The sequence below is a fragment of the Hevea brasiliensis genome, chromosome 2 (genome assembly GCF_030052815.1).
Source record: "Hevea brasiliensis isolate MT/VB/25A 57/8 chromosome 2, ASM3005281v1, whole genome shotgun sequence".
Classification (NCBI taxonomy): domain Eukaryota; kingdom Viridiplantae; phylum Streptophyta; class Magnoliopsida; order Malpighiales; family Euphorbiaceae; genus Hevea; species Hevea brasiliensis.
Genome location: NC_079494.1, coordinates 3,437,588 through 3,462,907, shown reverse-complemented (window position 1 = coordinate 3,462,907; position 25,320 = coordinate 3,437,588). Strand labels below are relative to the sequence as shown.

Genomic DNA, 25,320 nt, shown 5'->3' with positions numbered 1-25,320 from the left:
GACCGAACAAAGTTTTTGGCTTTGTATTCTCCCTTTCCTTTGTACTGGTGTCTATAGCCAAACAACCCTTACATGTCCCATTTTTCCACATATATAGCACAAATCAAGTAATTTTTCATACTTCATGTAATGCCCCCACTTTAGATAGTTTCGTACATTCTACTGTTCCGGCTACTAACGTCTATCCGAATGGCTGGGATTTCTGAAACTACCCTTAAATTTAAGAAAGGAGTTATAATTTAAATTAATAAAGATCAATTAAGATTGAAGAAAAAAAATAAAAGAAGTGGCATATAAATGAATTAAATGTGCATAAGTCCTGGCGATGGGTAACTCCACTGGGAAGTGACTATAGGTCTGGTTGCTACTCCAATTCATGTAGGACCTTGTAAGATTCTTAATTAAGGCTTAATTGAAGTATTATTACGAATTAATAAGTCAAAGAAATGAAAATAAATAAGTTTAAATAAGCAAATTAAAAATCAAAGTGAAAAACGAAGTTAGGGACTTATCGGACATTATGGAAAAGATGAATAGAAACCTGGTAAGGGCAAGATTGGTCAATTAGATTTAGAAGTCAAATATTGATTAAAAAAAATGAGATTAATTAAGTTAATGAAGTTGGATTAGCTTAATTAATTATGATTAGGATAAATTAAGCATAATTAAATTAAAAGTCAAGCTTAATTATTAGGAAATTCTTAATATTTACAAGATTGCCATTTCATAATATTTACAAGTTTGCCATTATGGATTAAAATAAGATAAATATCATTAATCAACATCATCTTCTTCATTTTCCCTTGATTGGCCGAAACCCCATCTTCTCCCTTTCCACCATTTTTATTTCTTCCAAATTTTAATCGACACCAAATTCGTAGCCTTCATTACTCCAAATAGCATAATTAAGCTTTATTTTGGTGAGAGCACATCATTTAAGTAAGAAATTTCAAGGATTTAGGAGGCTTATCAAGAAATCAAATTGGAAAAAAACTCAAGGTAAGATAGAATTGAGCTTAGCATGCATGAAATTATGTTATCATGTTATAATCATGGCATAAGTGTGGTTTGTGATGAGAACTTTTAAAATTCTTGAAGAAGGAAATCCAATCTAAGCTCACAAGGAACCAAGGAAGGACCATAAAGTTGATTAAAGGTGAAATTGAAGAGTTAAGCAAAGATTGGAAGCTTAAATTTGTATGTGCACTCTTAATTTCTCCTTAAAATTTGTTACTTAGGGTTTCATGCCATTTAGAGGTTTTGGCCAAATTGAATGTAAATGTTTACTTTATAGATAGAAAAATGATGTTTAGTGTATGTAAATGATATAGTGCCTATTTGAAATCATGTTTCTTGGTTTGTGTTGAAGTATGCATTGTGAATGGGCATGTTAAGCAATCTGGCCGAATTTGACTTGACTAGACTTTTAAGTTTAAATTTTACTAAATTGGACTTTTAAGTCCATATCTTGAGTTTTATAATTTCAAATGACCTAAAACTTATGGCAAATTAAAGCTAAGATATAATATTAAAACTTTCATGAAGACAAGTTGCTCTAATTCAGTGTGTAAGTACCTTGAATAATTTGCTAGAAGTTGAGTTACAAAACTTGGAACCTAGGAGCAGTACTCTTGAATAGTTTGTAGTAAAATGGGTGTAACTCACCCTAGGAAACTCCAAATGAGGTTATTCTTGATTTGTTGAAAAGCTACGACATATAGAAACAACTTTCATGAGGAACAAAATGACAAATTCTGATTGCAACTTGTTCAAATTTGGACTCCAAAAACCATCCAGAACTTGTCCTACGATCAGTAAAGTAGTGCATCTGAACATATCCTGCTTATTTGGACATAACTCACTTTATAAAATTCCAAATGAGGTGAATCTTCCCTTGTTGGAAAGCTATGATACAGAGAAACAACTTCCATGAAGACTAATTTGACAACTTATGATAGAAACTTGATTGAAAATGAGTTCTAAAATCTGTCCAGAAGCTACCCTGTATTCTAGAAGGAAAAAGTATATATGACCAGATCTTGCTTTTTTGGCCATAACTTGTGTTCTATAAATCAGAATTAAGTAATTCAAAAACCAAATGAAAGTTAAGACATAAATCTAAAAATCTTATGAAGAAAGCATAAGTTAATTCTTGCATTTACTTGGTCTAATTTCTGATGGAAAATTGTGTACATATTCAGGAATTTACATGATTTTGCCATGTTATTCATTAATGCAAATTGCAAGTGTATTTAGTATGCTTGAATGCAAAGACTATATAAATACGGAAATCGCATGGGGATGTTAGCACACATATTTTGACAATTATATGAACAAGGAATGTTGAATAAATGTTAATTATGAAAGTTGAGACAAGTAAGCCTAGACAATGAGTATAGGATTGGATAGGTGGGCATGCTATCGGTCAGAGCTACCGAGTAGTTAGTACCAAGAATGAAAGTCTGTGTTAAACTAATCAGAATCACCAGTCACGAGTCCCACTATCCAGTCTATATACCGTCTATCATAGGTTACTATGGGTACAAAAATAAAGCTTCCATTTATGATCATAAAGGATTGTTGCTTTAAATAATTGCATTTAACTTCATAAAATGGTGTGATTAACAAGTATGGATTTATTGGCCCATATTTATGTCAAGATGTTTTATGTTTGCTTTTAAATTTTTAAATACCCTTCTATGAATAATATGAATATATTATGTGTTAATGTGCATTAGGAAATTATTTTGTTTCAAATTAAAAGTGCACCATTGAGCTATTTAACTTAGCGTGAAGATTTATTTCCTAGCGCAAATAGAGTAGATTTTGGCTGACATGAGGTAGATTGGATCTACAGAAAAGTCCAGAGTCACCACATCTCAGACTTTTGGGTAGATGTATCACCATCATCCCCATTGTACATTTTTACTCATATGCGTGTGTACAATTATGTTGTAAACAATATGATGTAAATTTTGTTTTGAAAATTGTAATTATAAATATGTAAGTTTAAGTTAGCCACATGAGTTGGTTAATAAAATTATAAATTAAATATGTTTCTTGTGAATATGCAATTTGGGTGAAGAATTGATGTTGATGAGATATTGATGATTATTATATGATAAAAATGATATAGTAATTGAGGATTTCACAGGTTATAAATGATGTTTTAATAGGTGATTTGTTAAAATTTAGGGAAAATTCTTGCAGTTTCTCCATTTGATAAAAACAGATCAATTATAGTAAATCAATTTAAAACAAATTGGGAAATAATAAATAATGACACAAAAATAGGTGCTCCGTGCACCGAATGTAACATCTCCTCTCGGTTTCACTATAGACTGGGTAAGGGGGTGTTATACTTCAAGGATACCCATTGTGTTGTACCATCTGGTTAGTTATTGTGAAAGCCTGGCACTATAAGTTGATCAACAATAATGTTGATTCTGATTCTGAGAAATATTGGATAGCCCGTAGCTCCATTCTGCATCAAGTCCACATCCATAAACTTACCCACCAGATTGCCTATCATTTTAGTATTTTCTGCATTGATTTGATTTAGGGGGAAGCCATGGGCTTGTACCCATATTGGTGTGTTATGGAAGGTGATCTCATTAAAGGCAATATCAAGTGGCCATTCTTGAATGGACAATAATTGATTATTAACACACTACGATCCATTGTTGATGACAAACTAGGCATCTACTTCATGATCAAAAGTAATGAGGAAGAGGTTTGCCTTTTTAGGTATGATGTTGAACCCTCTCCCAGTTGACTAGGACTTTGTTAAAGCTGCCTTTAGAGTTGCAACACTAAAGTGTACAACACTAAAGTGTCTAGGTGCTATAAGTTTAGCAACTAACATTCTTCTATGGAAGTTGGTGTTGTCTTGGCTATTTGAGGTGAGATGGAGTATTTTGTCCTGGCAGTTTAATTGCAAGGCTTTGTTAATGATTTCTGATACTTGTGGTTTGTAGTCTGACATTTTGGTAAATGAGGTAGTTGGCTAGAAGAATAAAGGAGGTGACTATGAACGAGTCTGGACAGGTGTAGAAGGGGTTGAGATATGATTATGGAAGAGACAGTATGAGTAAAGGAGAGCGGAAGGTAGGTAGTTGAACGAAGATTAGATTAATGCTGGCTGGAAGTAGCCAGAGATCAAGTTCTGGAGAGAAGGGCTTAATCTAGAATTCTTACACACAAATTCTTTTTTTGAATTTTATTTTGACCCCAATATCTGATTTATAAGTAATACATTAATGTTAGAGTGGTGGTAATATAAACAATTGTTATTGGTTTTTCAGAGGTAAAGTCTCTTTAGTTAGTTGCATCTAGTCTTTTAATATTTTGTGCGGTTGAGATTCTTTCATAATTGATGTGTGAAGAAAATCATAGCTATTTTGTTACTATAACACATAAGAAAGAGAATTATCCACATTATTACTATAAATTATCCACATTAAAATATTACCTATAAATCAACTATTAAAAGTCAAAAAATTTTATTATACAAAATTTTAAAATTTAAAAAGTTTTATAGAAGACTATTAAAATTTATAAGATATGTGGTTTGAAGACAATTCATGTCGTCTTTGGACCATTTTCTTTTTTATTCTCACAAGCATATAGCTTGAAGATCGCACCCATTTCGTCTTCAGAATTAAGTTCTATTTATCATTGTTATTGAAGTTTTTACTTAAAAAAAGTATTTTGTAAATATATTAATTAGAGTACATTAAAAATTAAATTAAAATTTTTTAATATTTAAAATTATATTTTTTAATAAATAATTTTTTTAGTTTCTCAACCACAATTTCAAATATACTCTTAATTTATTTTAAAATTTAAAAGTGATGTTTTTAAAATTAAAATAAAGGTTAATTTGTTCTCTTAAATGGATAATAATGCCAATTAAATTCAAATTAAGGTTAATTTGCTTTCTCAAGTTGATAAATCAAACCAATTCAAATTCATTTATGCAAAAGATGCATCATTGAAAGAATCAAAATATATTGAACATTTTTTTATATAATTGATTTCGAATAAAACTCAAATTCAAGATCTTATAATTTTAAAATAGCTCTCATACCATTAAAAAAAATTTAGTTATTTAATTTTAATGAAACTAACTAATTAGTTTTTGTATTTTAAAAAATATACTATTTAGTTATTGTAAAAACTTCTGTTAAACTATTCAATCCCTCCGTCAAATTTTTCGTTAATCAATATTGGTCAACCTTTTATTTAATCATTCTATTTTAGTGAAACTAATTAATTAGTCCCTATATTTTAAAAAAATATATTAGTTAGTCCCTGTAATTTGACTATATTAACTATTTAGTTTTATAATTATTTTTTATACCTAAACTATCCTAGTCCTCTCCCCCTTATTTTTTTTCTTATAATATCTTATTTCTCTCTCTATATTTTTTTTTTCCTACACCATACCTTTTTCCCTCTTATTCTTTCTTTGTTTTCATCTGTTAATAAAAATGGTGTAAACTATCTATACAAAAATGATTTCTCATAAAAATGATGTCTAAAGAATTGGAAAATTAAAAAATATATAAATTGGTTTAGTCTCCACGTAGTAAAATTTCTATTTTTATCTAAGAATATATTTTTCAAAATATATGAACCAATTAATTAGTTTCACCAAAATAGAATAACTGAATAATAGTATTTTTTAAAATACATGGATTAACTAATTAGTTTCTTTTAAAATAGAAGAACCAAATAATAGTGTGAATAGTATAGGTAAAGAAAAATTTGATGGAGAGACTAAATAGTTTAACGAAAATTTTTATAGAAATTAAATAATATATTTTTTAAAATACAAGAGTTAAGTAATTAGTTTCATTAAAATATATGAATTAAATAGTAATTTTTCTTAAAAAATATAAACTTTTTTTCTTATAAAAAACTCATTAATAACAGAAAATGAAATTTGATTAAAAATCAAAATAAAAATACCATCAATTCAATTTTATGAAATTTGATTAAAAATCAAAATAAAAATACCATCAATTCAATTTTTCTCTCAATCTCACTCTAAAATTGAAGATCAAAATTACAAATATTCAACAATTTTTTTTTAAAATTCTTTGAAATTTTTTTTTTTCAAAAAAAAAGTCTTAAATAAAATAAAAGCTTACTAATCCACAAATTTTAAGAAATTAATAGTAACTTAACTAAAGATAATAATATAACTTTTTTTTAATAATTTAAGTCACTTTCTTTTTATAATAATGCATGTTTTACATATAAAAAAATTTAAATTAAATTAATTTCATTTATTAACTTGAAGAATGAATTAACTATAATTTATGAAATTGAACTTAATTTATCTTGCTTCTAATTTGAAAAGGGTAAATTAACCTTCATTTCTTTTCAAATCCTTTATTCTACCACATAAAGGTCCAAGTGGGCCAAAAGGCCCATTTAAAATCAGCAGACAATGTGAAAGTTCTAGTTTTGGCCCACTCAAAATCAGCGGAGACAATGAGAGAGTTCTAGTTCTTCCATGGTTACCAATATCAACCTTCTTTCTTCGTCTTCAAGCCAAAACCCCACTATAGGCTTGAAAAGGTAGAACAAGAACATGTCGACTCTCCCCAAAATTGAAACTGTTCTGTCAACGGCAGCCTCTGCCATTCTCTTCTGTTCCATAGCCAGAAATCTCATCCCCCAAGCCGTTGAGGAATACCTGCATTCAACCCTTCAAAATATATCAGCCCGTTTCTCTTCTCAGCTTACTGTCATCATTGAAGAGTTCGAAGGCCTCGCTGTTAACCAAATGTTTCAGGCTGCTAATCTATACTTAGGCTCCAACTTATCTCCCAAAACAAGAAGGGTCAAGGTGAATAACCAGAGAAGGAGAAGGAACTGGCAGTTACTATTGATAGGGATCAAGAATTGGTTGATGTGTTTAAAGGAGTGAAGTTGAAGTGGGTTTTAATTTCTTCACACATTGAAATGCCTGTTGCTTCTAACAAGAAACGCCATGACAGTGCATTGCCACGATCTGAGCTACGATGCTTTGAGCTGAGTTTCCATGAGAAGTATAGAGACATGGTGTTGAGCTCTTATTTACCTTACATTCTTCAAAAGGCGAAAGAAATAAGAGGAGAAAAAGACACTGAAGCTGCATACAGTCGACTATAATGGTACTGATTACTGGGGATCCATCAACTTTCATCATCCTGCAAAATTTGACACAATAGCAATGGATCCAGATATGAAGAATACGCTGATTGAGGATCTTGATCGATTCATAGCGGGGAAGGAGTTCTATAGCAGAGTAGGGAAGGCTTGGAAACGTGGGTATTTGTTATATGGACCACCTGGAACAGGAAAATCAAGTTTGGTTGCTGCCATGGCTAATTATCTCAAGTTTGATGTTTATGATTTGGATTTGAAGGAGGTTCAATGCAATTCGGATTTAAGAAGATTGCTGATTGGCACGGGCAATCGGTCCATACTAGTGGTTGAAGATATTGATCGTTCTTTCGAGTCTGTGGAAGATATGTCTGTGGAAGATAATAAGGTAAGTTCTTATATCCAGTTTCATTTAAATGCAATTTGTATACAAGGTTAGCCATGATGTCACAGTTACATTCATGATTGGGCCAATAAGCAATTGAACATACCTGAACTGTCAAGTCAAGTCTTTCATCCAGATGCTTCAGTCCAAATTGTTCTTGTGTTCAGCATAGTTAGCCCAGTAAACTTGCCTTTGCATCACAGGTTACTCTCTCTGGTTTTCTGAATTTCATTGACGGCTTGTGGTCGAGCTGCGGAGATGAAAGGATTATAGTGTTTACAACCAATCACAGGGCCCAGCTTGACCCAGTATTGCTAAGACCAGGGCGTATGGATATGCAGTTGCACATGTCTTACTGCACTTTTATTGGTTTCAAGATACTTGCATCAAACTATTTGCATGTTCAGGAGCATCAATTATTTGAAGAAATTGAACATCTGTTGGAGAAGGTTCAGATTACGCCTGCTGAAGTTGCAGGAGAGCTAATGAAACATAAAGATGCAGATCTTGCACTTCAAGAACTAATCAAGTTCCTCCAAAACAAGCTAACATCTATATTGCTGTAGGCAAAGCTAAAAGACCACAAGCATCAATAGTCCTTAGGAACTTTTTTCCTTTGTAGGAAAAGAAAATGCAAGCATTGTCTTGGTCATCAACATAAAGCATAATATGCTAGGCTTTGCTAGTAAAATTATCAAAGACAGATTAATTTCTTTTTTGGCTCCTGCCTTTGTTCAATTGCTAAACCTTGTGAAAAGAGACATATAACAAACAGGAAAATTTTGCAAACTCAAACTCTCTATTGCTTAATCACTATTATCAAACCAGGTACAAGATTTGATGCAAACCATCTATGACTAAAATTTGGGAGCTTGAGAAAATTTTCAAAATTTGGGAACCTCAGAAAATTTTTATTCTTACCATTTTAAAGATCTACACTGCCATTTTCATATCTATTTCCTAATGGGATCATAACCAATAAATTCGAAATCAGATGGCTGAGATGAATCAATGTACTTTTTCAGGGGATTTATCCTCAGAATCTGCAGTCTAGGAGCAGGAGTAATTGTAAGTTAGAAAAAAAATCCACAAATGGTGGCAACCTAAGCAGTCAATCAATTGAAAATTGCCATAGATTGGCATCAACTACTTAATATTTCTGAATGTACGCCAAAACCAATGGTACACTGAAATTCTGGAACCCCGATAGCATTTCCTAGTAAGAACATCCTCCAAAATAAAATGATATTAATTTCTTCTTCTTCTTCTAGGAAGCTTCTGAAGCTACTTCTGCAGAGGGCTGATGAGCATCTCCAATTACATGGATAAAGACTTGCATGGATAAAACCAATATAAAATAACTCTTACTGAAGTAAAAAAAGAATGAGATGATATTGACATGCAAGCTACTTCTAAAATGAAAACAAAGCATTGTTGAAAAATAGTTAATAAATCAGGAAATATATTTGCTTGAAATATACAAGAATTACATACCAGAAGCAAATGCATACCACAAAAATGAAAAATCATGCAGGTCAGCAAAGCACATGATGCAATATTAAATGGGACACACGCACACGATATAAAGGATAAAGAGAACTAGAATATCCCAAACCTGTGCAAACATATGAAAAGGTGGAAGTGCCAGTAATTTGAGATCTGATGGATTCCATACTGTGAGGATAATACACCTGTCATCTGTTCTATTCCTGTTCTTGTCACTAACATCTGTTGATCAAATCCTTGGCCTGTATAGTGTGTAGTCAGCATGTGATTGTACATCTGTGGAAAAACTTTATAGACATAAAAAAATTGAAAAAGAAGTAGAAATTCCCTTATGAGAAATGTTAATGACTGACCTGGCATCAGAGGGTCTCCAATGGAAGCCATATATGGGTCCTCAGTATCCTCTTCTCTATCTTTCAGGCCAATACTAGGAAAACAGATACAGCAGTTATGTTTGTACAGACAAAAGGTGTAAGTAATGTGATTTTTCGAGTCAAGTGGTTCCCTCAACGTAGTCTCCTGAAGAACCTATTGCAAGAAGATAATCAAATTCTCTCCAGAATGCATCAATATATTAAAGCTATACAAAATTCAGGAAATAGATTTTCATGCTAAAATTTGGTTATTCCTTAACCCATTGGTGTGTGATTGTTTAGCATTAGTAACAGCAATGGCAGCAATACTAATTATGACATAAGAAAAAAGGAGTCTGTAATGGATAGAGGGGGAAGAGAAAAGATTAAACCAGACAAATATTATTTCTTTTATGGACAGGTAGCATATGGTTTTAATTGTTCACTTCAAGTATTCAATAAATCAATTGCATAATTTAAAAAGAAGAAGTTGAAGAAGAAGAAGAAGAAGAAAAGAACAGCATATTTCATAGTTCTTGAAGAGATAATTACCTTCGCATTTGTTGAACCACTAATAAACCATAGAAGTTCTTCAACAACAACTATCCAAAACACTTAGTATATTCAGAACATGATAGCCACAAGTAGCATTTTAGATAATGCAGATGAAAAATATTCCATAATGGCATAATAACCTATGGTGTGTATTTGACAAGTGAAGACTATAAATATTTTCCAAAAATTCTAGTTATAAGAAAACAAATGGAATAAACTTTGAACAAGAACTGATGCCTTGGTTGTGAGAAGGGGAAAAGATCTACACAGATTGTAATCCATCTGTAAGTGTAGCAAGTATCATTATCACAAGTGTAGCAAGCATCAACAAGTGCAAGACAAAATTCTTTATTTCAAAATTGGTTTAATTTAAATTACCATTAAACTTTGCTGCAGCACTTTCAAAAGGAATTCCATTTTAAGAATTCTTTACGAGAACATAAGTCACAAAGAGAATCAAATATTGTTTTCCACTAATGGTAGAGATAATACCAAGGTTGAAATGAAGAAGAATCAATAGCTGGAATGAAGGTACCACATTCAATGCTCACCTCAATTTCAGAAATGTAGATGGCATCACATCGTAGAGCATTAATTGTTTCCCTGTATTAAAAAGATATCAATATTTGCCATATGGACAGATGCTATACTAGCATGCAATTTATTCATTAAGAAGCACATTAGCTCAGTATCTGACCACCTCCTAAAACAAACACCCTCTCAACTGAGAAACAGCAAAGGTACTTCAGCCAATAATTCCAAAGCTTGTGGAATGCTTTCCACGCATTACAACATTTTTTGCAACTGTGATATCAAAACTTCCAGAACAAGTCAGCACAACATTCAAGCATCCCTGTAGAGGTCTGTACCTCAGGGGAATGCTCTGCCATGTTTTCCTACCCATCACTACTGCATTTTTTTTCCCTGGATTTGATGTGGTAAAAGTAAGCTCCTCGAAAAAATTAAGGTAAGAACATCAGATGGCAATCTCCATGGTAACTTCTCATCCTTCCCAATGCCCATATCACAAGTAGCTGCAACCACAACTTCGTAACTCCAGGATCAGGTTGCATATTGGCATTGCCACTAGCAATGCTCCTCGGAACATCACCATACATAACAGAAAATCTTTTGTAAGATCTGTACTTTTAAGTTATGTAAGATGCCCTACGTAGTTTGGAGGCAGCAGACACACCACAGGGATTACGGAAGCTACTTCTACAAGAACTCAGTAAAACCTGGAAATGACAAGATGCAACAGAGACACTAATTATCTGGATGAAGACAGAACTCAGTTCAGAATAGCAATTCCAAGAATCATGTCAAGACTTATATCAACTATTAAAGTACAAAGGGAAATGTAGGGCGGATAGTTATTTTGGTGTTCTAACTGAACAGAATTAAAAGAAGAAGAAGAAGAAGAAGAAGAAGAATCATGAGAAATCATTGAAAAGTGGGAAACTGGTCCTTAAAATACTCAGCATCCTAGTTACACTGTTGATAAAAATTGCAACTTTGCTTGGTACGACACACAGCTGAGAGAATAGCAAGGAACTAAGGTTATTTCATTAAAATCTTTGCAAAAAGCATATTCTTCTGAGCGCAATGCTATATCAGCATCTGCATATCAGTTGAACGCTAGCCAGATCTATCCATCAGTTTCCAACAGGTAAAAAAAAAAATTCCTCTTCATAAAAGAATCACAAAGAAAATAAGAAAAAGAGCAACAAAAGTAACAGAACACTACCACTTTCTTCGAGAGTTATGTAAGAGGAAATTTCCAATGCAATGTAAAATCATCACATATATTTGTATATAGCTAATGGCTTACGAGCAAACATACATCACTCCATTGAACTCAATTAGAATTGCGCCTGCGCCTACAGAGGAAAGGGAGAGTGGCCAGGGTTTCCAACCGCCAAGAGTGAGAAGAGCATCAGGCGATTTTCCTACAATGGAATTGGGAATAAGCTTTTGTTGAGGGGAAGGAAAGGTGCATAGATACCAGAGAAGAGGACCGAGAGGGAAGTAAAACTGAGTAAGAAAATCTTTTAAATTTGAACCAAATGATTATTTTTTAAATCAGCAAATGAATTCATATAAAATTTCTTATATGAATTTCAAATTATTTGTATATGGGACAAATTACCTTAAATTTACTGTTTTTATTTTCTAGGATGCCATCTTATTTTTTTTATTATATTAATGGTAAATAAATGAATTAAAATATAATAAAAAATAAGATGATTTTTAAATTAATTTTAATAATTTCAAATATAATATTATGAAATTATGATAACTTAATAAAATAAATATTCCATAACATATGATGGTAATGCAAGAAATATGACATGGCTTTTACTGTCATTAAAAATTTTAATTTTTTCTTATTTTACGAGTCTCTTAAGTAATTGATAATATTAAAAATGGTTAAATTTAATTGATTGATTATTTTTGTAAAATAATAATTTTATTAAAATATTAAAAAAAAATTTAGGATAGAAGTGCAAATTTAAATTCAAACTAATAGACCTATCCAATACGCTTATCATAAGACCAAAATTGCTAATAAAATAAAAAATTGAAGAAACATCATATTGAAGAACAGACATTAAAGAGTTTGGAGACTTTTCCTAAAACATAAGACTAGCATACCAAAAGCTATTGTCAGAGAGTGAGTAGCCTTATTGACTTGTACCCACTAAGAAACAAATTAGGGATGGAGTGTGTAAATGATCGGTTCGATTTTAAATCGAATCGAATAAAAAAATTAAAAATTAAAAATTTTTAAAATCGAATTAAACTGATTAATGAGAGAAAATTGAATTAAATAAAATCAATAAATATCAATTTTATTCGATTTTAAATCTATCAAACTAAATTTTATAAAATTTCATATTTTAAACATTAAATTTAAATAATAAAAATATAAAAATAAAAAAAATTAGAAATAAAAACTCAAAAATCTTAGGATTCAATTTGATTTTCTTCGATTTTTCTTGATATATATATATTAATAATTTTGGTTTGGTTCAATTTTTTTTTTTAATTTTTTATGAAAATTACAGAACCGAACCGATTAACCGAAATTATCAAAAATTATAAACCGAACGGATTGAATTTTAAAATCAAATCGATTGAATTAAATTGACTCGATTCAATTCGATTTTTCAGTTTAAATCGAATTCACTCTCCCCTCTTAGGAATTGTCTCATTAAAAACCTGCCATACACAATGATTAGGCCAGAATCAGTCAACTTGTCATCTTGAGATTCCACTGCATTTGGAATCAATTTCAATGCAATTAGTGGATAAAGCCAAGTCAGCACCTTTCTTAGCCTAAATGCTTCAGCACCCGGAGGAAGCTTATAACCCAAAGAAACACCTGAAATATCTGCTACAAAAGCACCATGATCATCTCCCACAACCGCCCCATATGACACTTTACCCTCCTCCCTTGAGTAGCTGCATCTATATTACATTTTGTCCTCGCATTCCGTGGCTTTGTCCACGCTAACAGACTTCGAGCAACACTTTCCCTGTGCGTCGGTTGCATGGTATTCTCCTTCACAGATTTCCATTCATTCAAGAAGTTGAGAGCCGAAGAGATGATTCCATGAGGGGTTCGGCCCTGTCCTTGCTACAACAGACGATTCCTATCGTTCCACAGGTTCCACAGCACAGCCAACCTTACAGAAAGTCGAATGAGAAGTAAAACAAACAAAACACCCACATTTTGGCCGTAACATGCACTAGTTCAATATATTTCATGAAAATGCTGCTGCATCTCCCGGTTCAACTTCATGTAATAATTAATTGTAATTGCATGCTGATTTCTAGTCCATGAGATTGAGATGAGAACAGACATACACAAGCAGACATTAATCAGGAATGCTACGCACTACTTTTATTTATCCTTCCTTTTTTTATTGTATTTTGTAAATTTACATCAAAAGTTTCACATTTTATCCACTTCCACTTGTAATCCACCTCATAACAAAGTAAACTTCTAGTAGAGTAAAGTTATACACATCTTCTAAGCTCAATACGAGAAGATTTTCTTTATTTACTAAATTCTGATTCCAATAGGGACCTTGTATGTACCAGCGCTTCTCCAGAAGGCGAGCTAAGGACATGAATGCAGTTGGACATGTTTCCTCCTGTACACAAAACTCTTCTTCACCAGCAAAACTTCTTTTTCTGCATTAGAAAGAAAGAGAAACTCGATAGATAAGAACTGAGGATCAACATTTTAATCTGCTCCAGCATTTTTGTGAGAATACAACGTTCAACTTACCCGAAATCTGGCTTCCTCTTGTCTATCTATATACGCAAGAAGCTCTTCTTGTCTGATTAAAGCCTCATGCAATGCCTGTAAGGAATAACCATTAATAGATAGAAAGAAGCCAACATACTCTAGAAATTTACTATCCATGCCATGATGCTGAGAAACGTATTGCCAAATGCCAATTCCAGAAAACATAATAGTTAGTTTATTGTGTGACTGAAGAAGATGACTCCCTCAGTACACTGATGCACTGAGCATCTTAACAATATTATATTTTTCACCTTTGGCAAATTCACCCCGTGAAAGTTCACACCTGTGACCTCAATATTCAGCTGATTATAAAGAAAAGAAGAGATTGTTTGACCCAAAACCACTGGTCATATATAACTAGCACTCAATGGTGCAAACATACCTACCTCTAACTAGTTGTCTGCATGAAGAAGTTCACAATTCAAACAACCTGGGAATTACATGGATCCGTTCTCTCCATGATGTTCAAGACCAGCTTTCTGTGAGTTATCGTGTTAAAAATCATTTTCACAACTCGACTCCAGCTCATGCCACTGTTGGTCTAACTAAATAGTTTCTGATAAATGCCTAAACTAATTACAGATGGTATAAATGTATGATATCCAGGGATTAGTTGCTTTTCCATTAATGCACATTCAAAGAAGGAGAGAGACAGAGAAAGAGATCTTATTGGGTAAATATTAATATTTTATTTTATTTGAATTTTAGGAAATTATTTGAAAATTTTTCGGATTTTAGAAATCGGGTTCAATTTTCCGAAAATATAAACTTTGATGATTTTTAAAAATTAATTTAAAGACCACGTGGCAAAACTAAAAATATATTTGGAGTCTATGAATTTTTTTGAGTTTTCTAAAATTTTTTTGGAATTTTTGGACCACGTTTTCGGTACCAAGGCAGAGTAAAAATTCAAAATTTTGTATCCTGAATCGAACCGGACCGGATCGGACCGGTCGAATCGGACCGGCCTTTCTTCTTCCTTTTTCTTCGTCCCCGCGCATGTCCCGACCCCTCTCTCTTTCTCTCCCGTTTTCTCTCTCCTCCCTCCTCCCCTTGCCGCGCCGCCGCCTCCTCCCCAGCCACCCCAGCCCGCCGGCGCACCTCCCCAGCCGCCCCAGCTCGCCGGTCGCCGCCTGGAGCGCCGGCAATCGTCCCACAAAGCGACGCGACGCGCAAGCGCGTTGCTTCGTCTTCCCAGCCGAAATCCGGGCGATCCGGCCACCAATCGGACCGGGTCTTGTGTCTAAATCCATCTACTCGTCGAAAGCTTTCCATAGACACCAAGAACACCGAAATCTATCGAGCGGTTTGTCCAATTTTTATCCGGGAAGTTTTAGCCCATTTTGACTTTTGGGCAAGATTTCTCGCAAACCGTAAACCCCACGAGAAAACCGAGAGTACCAGAGCGCTCCACTCGTCGAGAGCTTCACGGTGATATAAATTTCAAATTTTTCCGACACCGTTTTTCGGTGAGTCCCACGGTCTTTGTAGTGTTTTTCCGAGTATTAAATGAGCTTAGAAAATTCCGTAAAATTTATGTACTAACCCCCGTGTTGTGGGCTTCGTGTAGGTATCTTCAATTCGCGGAAATTTGACAGTTGTCCGGGTCTGTGAATTTCCGGCCAGACAGACCGATTACCGGAAAAGTCTCCGAATTGGATCGAGGTTTTGGCTACCCCACCATTGTCAGACGTCCCGAGCGCGTCCCCGAAGTTGGAATCGGCATAGGTAAACCCGAACCTTACTTTTTCATAATGTTCTAGCGCTTAAATGAGATTAAAAATCCGTAAAATATTCGTGGTAGGTCAGAAAATTATGATTCTTTTTGCATTAGTCTAGTAATATTACTAAGGACCGCGGGGCAAAGTTTTAGAATTTTTAGAGTTCATTTGGCTAGTTTTTGCAAAAAGAGTCAATTGTAAGGACTAAATTGAAATTTTATATATTGTGATAGATGACTGTTTGGATGGGCCCAGGAGGGGCTGTGTGATGTGATTGAGTTGTGGATATATGGATTGTGAATATAGAAGTGCGTTTTGAGCACTTTTGCAAATTGGGTAGGTTTTAAGTATAGGTGAGACTCTGCCGGATTTTCGGCACGACTTAGGACGTATTTGGTCTTTTCTTTAAGTTTGTATTGAGTCAAATTTATTAAATAATTGTAATAAAATTGTCAGGTGAGCCGGGACAGCCTTCTTCCTCCGCCCAACCGCCACAATGACCGCTGTCAACTCTGTGAGTAAAATATTAATTTTAATTGTAATTTCGATATTATTATATGTTTAAACATGCCCATGCATCACTTATATGTATGTATCTAAGTAGTTAAACTCTAGGCACGTTTTATGCTGCATTCATAACTGTTAAAGTGCAATGGATGTTGTTGTGGTAATTTGGAGCAGTGTACGTGCGTTGGTGTGCATGTGATGTGGTGTTGACTATAGATAGGACGGGTAGACACGGCTTGAGATCTTCGCTTGGACCTAGTCCTTCGGGGTAGACACGGCTTGAGTTCTTTGCTAGGACCCCGATTTGGTTATTAAATGGAAGTCCGAGCTGAGTTCTTCGCTGGCACATGTTGGATTTAAGAGAGCTGTATAGGGGATCAGCTCCCATATATTATGATTGATATTACTGGGTGTGTGAGTGCTCCAAATTACCTTTTTGATGCTATGAGGTGAAATTATTGTTGATGTTGCATTTCACTCTACAGGGTGCATTAGCTTTAGATAGTTATAGAGATTATGGTTAAAATTGATATTTTACTCTCTGAGTCGAACGCTTACTCCTGTTCAATATTTTTCCAGGCCACAGGAGGATATTTTTGAGGTTAACCTGCTTTTCTCCCTCGCAGGTCGTCTATTCATGTTTGTGTAATTCTATAAACTTCTAGAATTTCTACATGTGTTAGAAATATTTAATTGATTTGGGTCTGTAATATAAATTGTTATTTTGGACCTGTAAAATTATTATCACATGCATGTTTGATGGACTGGATGAGGGAGCTGAGCTCCCATTTATTTTTATGTTGATATGAGTATGTGGAGGGTGAGCTGAGCTCCCCAATTGATTATTTATTGTGTTTACAGATCGGGTGAGTCAAAAACTCCCCATTGAAAGGTCCATTTTATGGCTGGACTCTGTCCGGTTGATTTCTTGAAGTTAGGCCCAAATGGGCCTTAGAGTTGAGTTAAGGAATAGTTAGGCTTACTACGGGCCTCGGGGGCTTTAGGCTGGCCCAGGTCATAGTGCCGGTCCGGCCCATAGGTTGGGTCGTGACAGCTCAGGATAAGAGCATTCCAGGTACAGTTAGATGACACTCATGAGACCATTTACAACCACATTTTTCGCCCTAAGGAAATAATTAGTCAACATACTCCCCAGTAATTAAGGTCCAAATCTATGCATCTAATATCTGCATGTACAACTAGGCACCTTAAAAATGTACCTTTTGAAATAGGTAAAGAAAGCTAACCAATGAATTAGTATCATATGACTATATGATGTAGAAAATACTAGGGATTTTAGGACTACTTATTTTAGGAAAAAATATAGGAAATATAAGTTTATTTTATTTAGAAGTCTAGTTTTATTTGACTTGTAATTTGTGATTTCTAATTAGAATTGGAATTAGAATTCCTAATCCTAATGTGATTGGGATTGCAAATACTCTATAAATAGGTTTAGGACTCTACATATTTGGTAGATTTTCTTATAACTATTGAGTATTGCTTTGAGATAATAAATTGAGTTTCTCTCCCAATTGAGAATTTGTTTCTCACTCCCTAATCCCCAATACCCTATTGGTTCTACATCGCTATACTTCTGGGAGAAAAAGGCAGGATGGAATAAGAGATATGTTCACCTTTTTTGTAGAAATTAGCTCAGCTTCTAGAGCATCCACTCGACAAACAGCAGCATTCAGTAACTCCTCTTTCTCATAAGGCATCTGAAAAGGCTTCACTTGTAGCATGTCAACCTTCTCTTCAAGTGCACCCAGCCTTTTCAACACAGATGAGAGCAGGTCTGCCTGAGTAAATCTTGGAGCAGGAGAAGGGGGCCGGAACTTCTCCTTGAGCACCAGTTCAAGAGTTGGATCAGTAGCATCAAAGACAGAATTAGGCACAGGGTTTTTCTTAGTCACCCAAATTGGCAGTAAATGGATGAAAGAAAGGAAGGCCATGAAGAATGCCACAAGCAGAGCCCAACTACGAGCAAATATTCCTTCTGGAGTTTTTCCCACACTTGGTAGAGGCAGTGTTCCTACAGGGAATTTCATTGGACTTTTCAGTGTCCAATCAATATAATATCATAGCAGAACTAAAATTAAATCTAATTTATGATAAGGTAACCTCATAAAAAAAAGACAGAAAGCATGATGCTCAGAGCCTAGTGCAGTTAAACTTTATAACCTTTGGACATATGTGGCTCTTGAAAGGATACTTGTTTCTTCCATCCACTATCTACATTCTTGTCAATCATGGGTACATATTCATCATATTCTGAGAAGCCTCCAGCAGCACTTGCCCTACCAATCACCCTAGCCTGTATGAACATCCAAGGAAATATATCGATGAGTTGAATTTAAAGAATCTACTAGCATTACATTAATACTTGCATTCATGCAGTCACTGATTTTCATTGAAGTAACTTAACGGATTTTGGTCATCATACTTCAACAAATTTAACTAAACCTTGCAATTGCATAGACCCCACCATACTTTGGAACTCTTAACATCCTAGAACAGCAATCATATCAATAGATGAAGTTACTTCTTATTAACATATGACAAAATAAGGATCATATGATCTGTGAAACAGCTATGCAATTATCAATTTGTTAATGACATTTCTTCAGATACCTAAAACTTTACATTTATAAATATGACTGCATACACATGAGGAGACAGTTGAACTTCAAAAATACATTTGATCCTGAAAATAATATGTTACAAGAATTTCAAGGTAAAAGTATATGATACCACTTGAGAATTCCGGGTGAAAGGAAAAGATTATGCATATATAATTAACATACAGCAATAGACAGAAGAAAAGTTTGTGACAGAAACATCGAATAAAAATTATTAATTAAATTGCCTAAATGTCATCATTTTTGTGATTTTGGCAATCAATCATTAACCTACGAGGAAGACTCATCATGAAGTGGATTTTGTCTGACTAAACATTCATAATACCTATTACCATTAAAAAGCAAGGATTATTATATCAATACCAAGATGTAATTTCTTGTGATTTCAATCTGCAAGCAGATGTATCCATCGTCCAGAAAGTAAAAAAGAATAGGCCAGAAACTCCTAGCTGCATACATGGCAGGTTCACGTCTATTACTGAAAATGGCTAGTTAAAGTGCGGAAAATCCTAGTTTTTCACTGAGACACATGCCATACCCCATCCATGCAACCTTATCAAGTAATAAGTACACAAAAAGTATAAGATAACAAATTCAGCATCATTTTTAATCAAGCAAGAGAATTTTAGCTCTCCAAACACACAAAAATAGAAATCCTCAAAAAAATCCCAACTTAAATGGATGTTTCTAGCATGTATTAATTCTATGTATTGCCAGCAAATTCTTACTTCTTCACAGACAGGAGTCAATCTTGGAAGCAAATAGCTCCTAGTTGTTTTAGGAGATGCAACATCTTCTACCTCAGATCCTGACTCTGCAGTAGATGTATCACTAGTTTTCATCTGACTTACAGAAGAATGAAACCCACATTAGAAAACACGTGAGTTCAATTTTAAATTGTAACTTGCAAGAAGAGAATCTAGGTCTACTTAGTGAAAGAAAGTCTGTTGGACAATACCATCGGATAACATAGCTTATCAGAAGCAATCACCCTTCCTTCACTGTTTGAAATTGTTACTATTTCTCTGGAATATAGTGCTTCACCATTCTCAACCATCTGCATGCAAACAGACAATCTTATTGGTTAAAAATATGCAGTATGTTTACCTAGAAAGGGACAAAAAAATATGGTGAAACAAAGTTATAGAAGAGAACCATCATTAATTTCAACATAATCACAAACCTTCAGAATGTTTGGATCTTTCCATGGACCCTTGTCAGATCTCATACAACCTCCCTGATCAGCACAAGTACAGCTACCACCCAGAAATTCAGGCAACTCACTAGACAAGTTTGAAGATACTTCAAAAGTTTTAGATAGATGGTATAATTATAGTGGAAACAACCACCAAAATCATAATTAATTACCTTCCATCTATTATCTCAAGCAATTTGCTCTGGTACTTGTTGCCAAGAACCTGAGGTTCAATTAAAAAATCAGCCAATCTGATTATTTGCTTTTCTAAAATATAGTAGATGGTTTAATATGAATGAGAAAAGAACTACTCACATGAATCTTGCTAGCTGTTTGAGAATCAAGAAACGATTTCACTGTGTTCCAGAGCAACTTAAAACCAGGACCAGCATTAATTATGAACATTCGGTAAAGTGTCTGCAAAATTTGGCACTTTAGATGGATATGATCTCAATTTGATTTTGAATCCCAAAATAAAAGGATTATCATTCTTAGAAACCTTACAAGAATTCAAAAGCAAAACTATCTACCTCAGGGTAGTTGTCACCATCAATCGTTTGCAGCCTTATGATGAGCTCTCGAGCCGACTTGGTAAAGTTTTTCAAACCCTAATGAACAAATTAATTTGAACAAGAAATGCAGCACTAGTTATAATTCTACTAGGGCAAACTTGAAATGGTGCCCTTGCAAAATTTTAAGTGTTAGATTAGAAAAATATAAAAAATAGATAAAAGCAAAAAAGAGAATATACCACGCCTTGCACATCCAAAATAGTTGTACTTGAATCTATATGCCTCTTTGCAGCAATAGAGCAAGCTGGAAACTTTATTGCAAAACTCTTTTCAAACTCCTGCACATGATATTTCAAATATCGTTCCATAGTGGTCACTTGCATAAGTTTGTTGGTATCAACTTTCCCTAGTCTTTCAATGTAGATGGGCCTACCCTCTTTATCTACACCATGATAACCCTGAGGGTAGTTCTTTAGAACTTCATTCAGCTCATCGAACTCAAAATCCTAGGGGGAAAAAAAGACATCTTACAAAATAAGGCAAAAAATGTCATGCATCAACACAATAATTTGCTAAACTGAGAAATAGCCAGGATAAGATTAACAAGAAATATACAGATTTGGTAGCAAAGATTGCATTAGATTCAGGAAAATAATAAGATGATATTACCTCCATAATTGTGTCAGTGCCGAAGTCTTTCCTCCACTGAATCATATTGGCCCACATTTGCTTTGCTTTTTCAATGTCAAACTTTCTTGCCTTTAAGAACCTGAAAAAAGTGTAATTCTTGCGTGTGAGGTATAAGCACCGAGTAAGCTGAAGCAGGTATAGCTTGTTTTAATTTGCATATGAGAATGAAAGCCGTCAATTTCAATGTGAACATAATTTAATAACCCAATTCTCATGTATAATACAATAAAGATTACAAGGGTAAAGTCTGGACATGAAATAATTCACTGCACATGAAGCTAAATTTAGATTCTGTTAATTGACAGGAAAACCAATATGAGCAGTAAGACTATCATTGTCAACATTATCCAACTTGAACTCTTGCACAGTCTACATGAAAATTCACAAAGAAAATGGCAAGAGATGATAGCTGAAGTCACATTGAAGCCTTAACAGGGAAATCATGAAGAGGATGATTTGTTGTATCATACCAAATATACAAATACAGTCTAAAGACATGACTTGGATTTTTGAAAGGGGGGTGGGGGGTGTTGGGGCCTAAATTTTTTCATCTTGAAGAGTTATCTAGCCAACCTTGTTATGTTTATTATGGTACGAATGGAGAAAGCATTTGACCTCACATATTGCTGAAATGTGATGTAAAACCAGTAGAGTTATGGGGATTTTGAGGGTGAGAATCACGTTCTTATAGGTAGAGAAACACATTCTCTAAAGAAATAAATTCTCATTCTTTCATTAATTCTCAGTCACAACTCACAATCATAATAATTCCTCTAAAAAAATTCCTAGATAACATATGTATTTATAGTAAAATAAATAGTCCTATCTATTACTACTAGGATTAGAAATCCTTAAACAAGAAAACCCAAAATAAAAAAGTAATTAGAAATCCCAAATCAACACAAAATTCTTAAATAACAAAATACTAACCTAATAGAATTCTTAAATAATAAAAATCTAAATTTCCCAATTCTATAATAAATATAATTCCTAAGTCGACTCTTCTTCCAATACAACAACAACAACAACAACAACAACAACTAAGCCTTAACCCCAAATTAGTTGGGGTCAACTTGAGTCTTATACTCTTATTCCCATATTGGATCAAAATGTTTATTAAGCTTTTACACAAATCGAATATTAACTATAATTGAACATCAAACCAAAAGTTTGGATTTTTTATTATTACTCCCAATTAAATAGCTGAGACCTCATATGTTGCTGAAATGTTTATTATTTTTCACACAGATTAGAGTACTAAGTACAACTGAAAAACATACCAAAAGTTTGGATTTTTAGTCATTAGCCCCAATTAAGTAGTAGAGCCTAGCAAGTAACTAAAAAGAAAAGCATCAACAACTAGAAACATAATTGTAATCCCAAATGTGACCTAGTTCAAAGACAAACATCAAGAAAGCAAAAATGTAAAAGCACTAGTGTTTTCATTCACAAACAAAGTTGGGAAGAGAAGGAAAAGCACCTCAGCAACATGTGATAATCATCTATAATAAATATAATTCCTAAGTCGACTCTTCTTCCAATACAACAACAACAACAACAACAACAACAACTAAGCCTTAACCCCAAATTAGTTGGGGTCAACTTGAGTCTTATACTCTTATTCCCATATTGGATCAAAATGTTTATTAAGCTTTTACACAAATCGAATATTAACTATAATTGAACATCAAACCAAAAGTTTGGATTTTTTATTATTACTCCCAATTAAATAGCTGAGACCTCATATGTTGCTGAAATGTTTATTATTTTTCACACAGATTAGAGTACTAAGTACAACTGAAAAACATACCAAAAGTTTGGATTTTTAGTCATTAGCCCCAATTAAGTAGTAGAGCCTAGCAAGTAACTAAAAAGAAAAGCATCAACAACTAGAAACATAATTGTAATCCCAAATGTGACCTAGTTCAAAGACAAACATCAAGAAAGCAAAAATGTAAAAGCACTAGTGTTTTCATTCACAAACAAAGTTGGGAAGAGAAGGAAAAGCACCTCAGCAACATGTGATAATCATCATGTCTAGAAGGAAGCAAATCATCCGCAATGAGCGCCTGTCTAAATGCATCTACAGCCCGCAGCTCTTCAACATCCCGAACATCCTCAATTGCGGCAGTAATCCCTTCCCCGCTACTTTTACTCTTCCTCTTATGGAGAGAACGTCTGATCTTTTTAGATGCCTTCATTGCTTTCCTCTTTAGATTCCCAATTCTAGTCTTCCTGTCATCCTCTGAGTTTTCAAAATCTGATTTCCGTTCTCTCCTTTCATCATGGCCGGAAAAGCCCTCAAAGCCTACAGAACATGGATGAAAGATTATAATGGAAGTCAAAATGTAGAATGGAAAAAACAAATGAGGAATTGAATCTTATTAGCCCCATCAAGCTATTGCAAAATTAATTACCAATCAAGTCTTCACTACCTTTTCCAAGAATTATTAGACATGATATAGTTCCCGATTTCTGCAATTTGAATTATTACCTTAACTTATACACCATATACTTTGGAACTAAGATTGCCAAAAATGCAACAAGAATTTTCGGTTCGGTTGCATTATTTACTACCATTAATAACAGGAAGCTTAACAAACCCTATACTAACAAGTAACCGAAAATTTAAAACCCTAAAAATCCACAAAAACAGAAGATGAAAAGAAAATGATTCGGTGATGAATTGAATCAGTCAACGAAGGGGGCGCTTACAAGGCCTCGCGAAGCGATCCAACGTTCCCGACATATCGATGTTCAGCTCTCAAGATCGAATTCGATTACAGAAAAGAAAGCAATCGTTTCACAATAAATAAAAAATGATAATTTAACGACCGATAGATCAAAGAATGGTATTGCTAACACGGATCCCGCATCGCAGAATTCAAATTTCAATATCTAGAGATCTTTCGTCGACTACAGATCCTGCTCCAGCTGGTAGAGGACACGAGAGCTGTAATATAGAGAGAGAGAGAGAGAGAGGGAGGGAGATTTACGTGGCTTCGATGGAAAATTGTAGTAATTGTCGCTGAAGCAATTTGAGAGGGAAGGGTTTGGAAATGCTGACAGACGGTACCGAAAAACAGCTGAGATCTTTCTTCTTGTCCAGTGGTTGGTGATTTGGGTGGGTCCTACACCCACGTGGCAGTCAAATGGTTACGCGCATAGGTTCCCTTGGCGGGAATTTTGCTAGATTAATCTCCAAGCTAGTGGCTAGTGTGAGTTCACTATTTCAGGTTAACTTTTTAACTCTTCTTTTTGGATTAGCGGCAGTAAACAATTCCAGTTTTATTTTATTTTATTTTTTTTTTTCAATTTTCTTATTCGGCGAGAAGGATCAATACCTCAACAAATTTGTGAAATCCTTTGGATTGTCATAATTATTTTACCCTGTTTGGATGTGTGGAATGTAATAACTTTAAAAAATTAAGAGGGGAAAAATAAAGGATGGATGGAATATAAGACTCAATTTTTTTTATTATTTTTTTCTTTAATTTAAAGAAAAAATTAAAAAAATAGGAAGAAAAATTACTCTTTATAAAAAAAAATAAAGTTATTCATTTTATTTAAGTTTTTTAAATATATATATAAGATAAAATTATTAATTCTTCACGATTTTCTAATTCCTTCCATTTAAATAAGAGGGAAAAAAAATAATACAAAGGAAATTTTATAATTTAATTCTTAAATTTTATTTTATTTATATTTTAATCCTTAAATTTTAAAAAATTAATTATTTAATCTCCACATTTTAAAAAATAAATTATTTAATTTTTTT

The 25,320-nt window shown here is 33.7% G+C and overlaps 3 protein-coding genes across 14 annotated transcripts; 1 reads left to right on the top strand and 2 right to left on the bottom strand.

Moving 5' to 3' along the window:
- The first annotated feature begins 6,356 nt into the window (after window positions 1-6,356).
- LOC110648587 (AAA-ATPase At3g50940) lies at window positions 6,357-8,256 on the top strand. The gene is given in 4 exon segments (XM_058132475.1): window positions 6,357-6,863; window positions 6,866-7,121; window positions 7,123-7,546; window positions 7,747-8,256. Coding segments are annotated over 4 exon segments (1,305 nt in total). The 5' UTR covers window positions 6,357-6,601; the 3' UTR covers window positions 8,110-8,256.
- Window positions 8,257-8,424: 168 nt separating this feature from the next.
- Window positions 8,425-12,011, bottom strand: LOC110648588 (bifunctional dihydrofolate reductase-thymidylate synthase 2-like). 9 transcript variants are annotated; one of them, XR_009142616.1, is made up of 6 exons: window positions 11,789-12,011; window positions 10,658-11,195; window positions 10,509-10,560; window positions 9,955-10,004; window positions 9,403-9,577; window positions 9,159-9,291 (listed from the first exon to the last, which is right to left on the bottom strand). XR_009142616.1 is itself a non-coding variant. In XM_058132477.1 (5 exons), the coding sequence occupies exons 1-5, from the start codon at window positions 11,796-11,798 to the stop codon at window positions 8,861-8,863; spliced, it is 384 nt and encodes a 127-aa protein (XP_057988460.1). In that variant the 5' UTR covers window positions 11,799-12,011; the 3' UTR covers window positions 8,425-8,860. The 9 variants fall into 9 exon arrangements, 1 of the variants encoding a protein (XP_057988460.1); XR_009142614.1 differs by lacking the exons at window positions 10,509-10,560; window positions 10,658-11,195 and adding an exon at window positions 8,425-8,876 and having other exon boundaries at window positions 9,159-9,325; XM_058132477.1 differs by lacking the exons at window positions 10,509-10,560; window positions 10,658-11,195 and adding an exon at window positions 8,425-8,876.
- Window positions 12,012-13,239: 1,228 nt separating this feature from the next.
- On the bottom strand, window positions 13,240-24,662 carry LOC110648586 (phosphatidylinositol/phosphatidylcholine transfer protein SFH8). 4 transcript variants are annotated; one of them, XR_009142612.1, is made up of 15 exons: window positions 24,258-24,532; window positions 23,553-23,850; window positions 21,522-21,621; window positions 21,092-21,358; window positions 20,871-20,948; window positions 20,656-20,757; window positions 20,514-20,563; window positions 20,329-20,428; window positions 20,104-20,202; window positions 19,874-19,987; window positions 18,688-18,820; window positions 18,141-18,538; window positions 14,255-14,329; window positions 14,062-14,157; window positions 13,240-13,646 (listed from the first exon to the last, which is right to left on the bottom strand). XR_009142612.1 is itself a non-coding variant. In XM_021802866.2 (14 exons), the coding sequence occupies exons 2-14, from the start codon at window positions 23,741-23,743 to the stop codon at window positions 14,137-14,139; spliced, it is 1,728 nt and encodes a 575-aa protein (XP_021658558.2). In that variant the 5' UTR covers window positions 23,744-23,850; window positions 24,539-24,662; the 3' UTR covers window positions 13,839-14,136. The 4 variants fall into 4 exon arrangements, 3 of the variants coding, with proteins under 3 accessions (XP_021658558.2, XP_021658557.2, XP_057988450.1); XM_021802866.2 differs by lacking the exons at window positions 13,240-13,646; window positions 24,258-24,532 and adding an exon at window positions 24,539-24,662 and having other exon boundaries at window positions 13,839-14,157; XM_021802865.2 differs by lacking the exon at window positions 13,240-13,646 and having other exon boundaries at window positions 13,839-14,157.
- Window positions 24,663-25,320: the final 658 nt, after the last annotated feature.

Coding starts and splice junctions, on each gene's coding strand:
- LOC110648588 (XM_058132477.1), bottom strand. Junction 9,578..9,954: donor GTGGTTCAACAAATGCGAAG/GTAATTATCTCT, acceptor TTCTTGCAATAG/GTTCTTCAGGAGACTACGTT. Junction 9,292..9,402: donor TGGAGACCCTCTGATGCCAG/GTCAGTCATTAA, acceptor CACACTATACAG/GCCAAGGATTTGATCAACAG.
- LOC110648586 (XM_021802865.2), bottom strand. CDS start 24,291: ATGTCGGGAACGTTGGATCGCTTCGCGAGGCCTT. Junction 18,821..19,873: donor TGACTCCTGTCTGTGAAGAA/GTAAGAATTTGC, acceptor ATGTTCATACAG/GCTAGGGTGATTGGTAGGGC. Junction 18,539..18,687: donor AGAGCCACATATGTCCAAAG/GTTATAAAGTTT, acceptor AATTCCCTGTAG/GAACACTGCCTCTACCAAGT.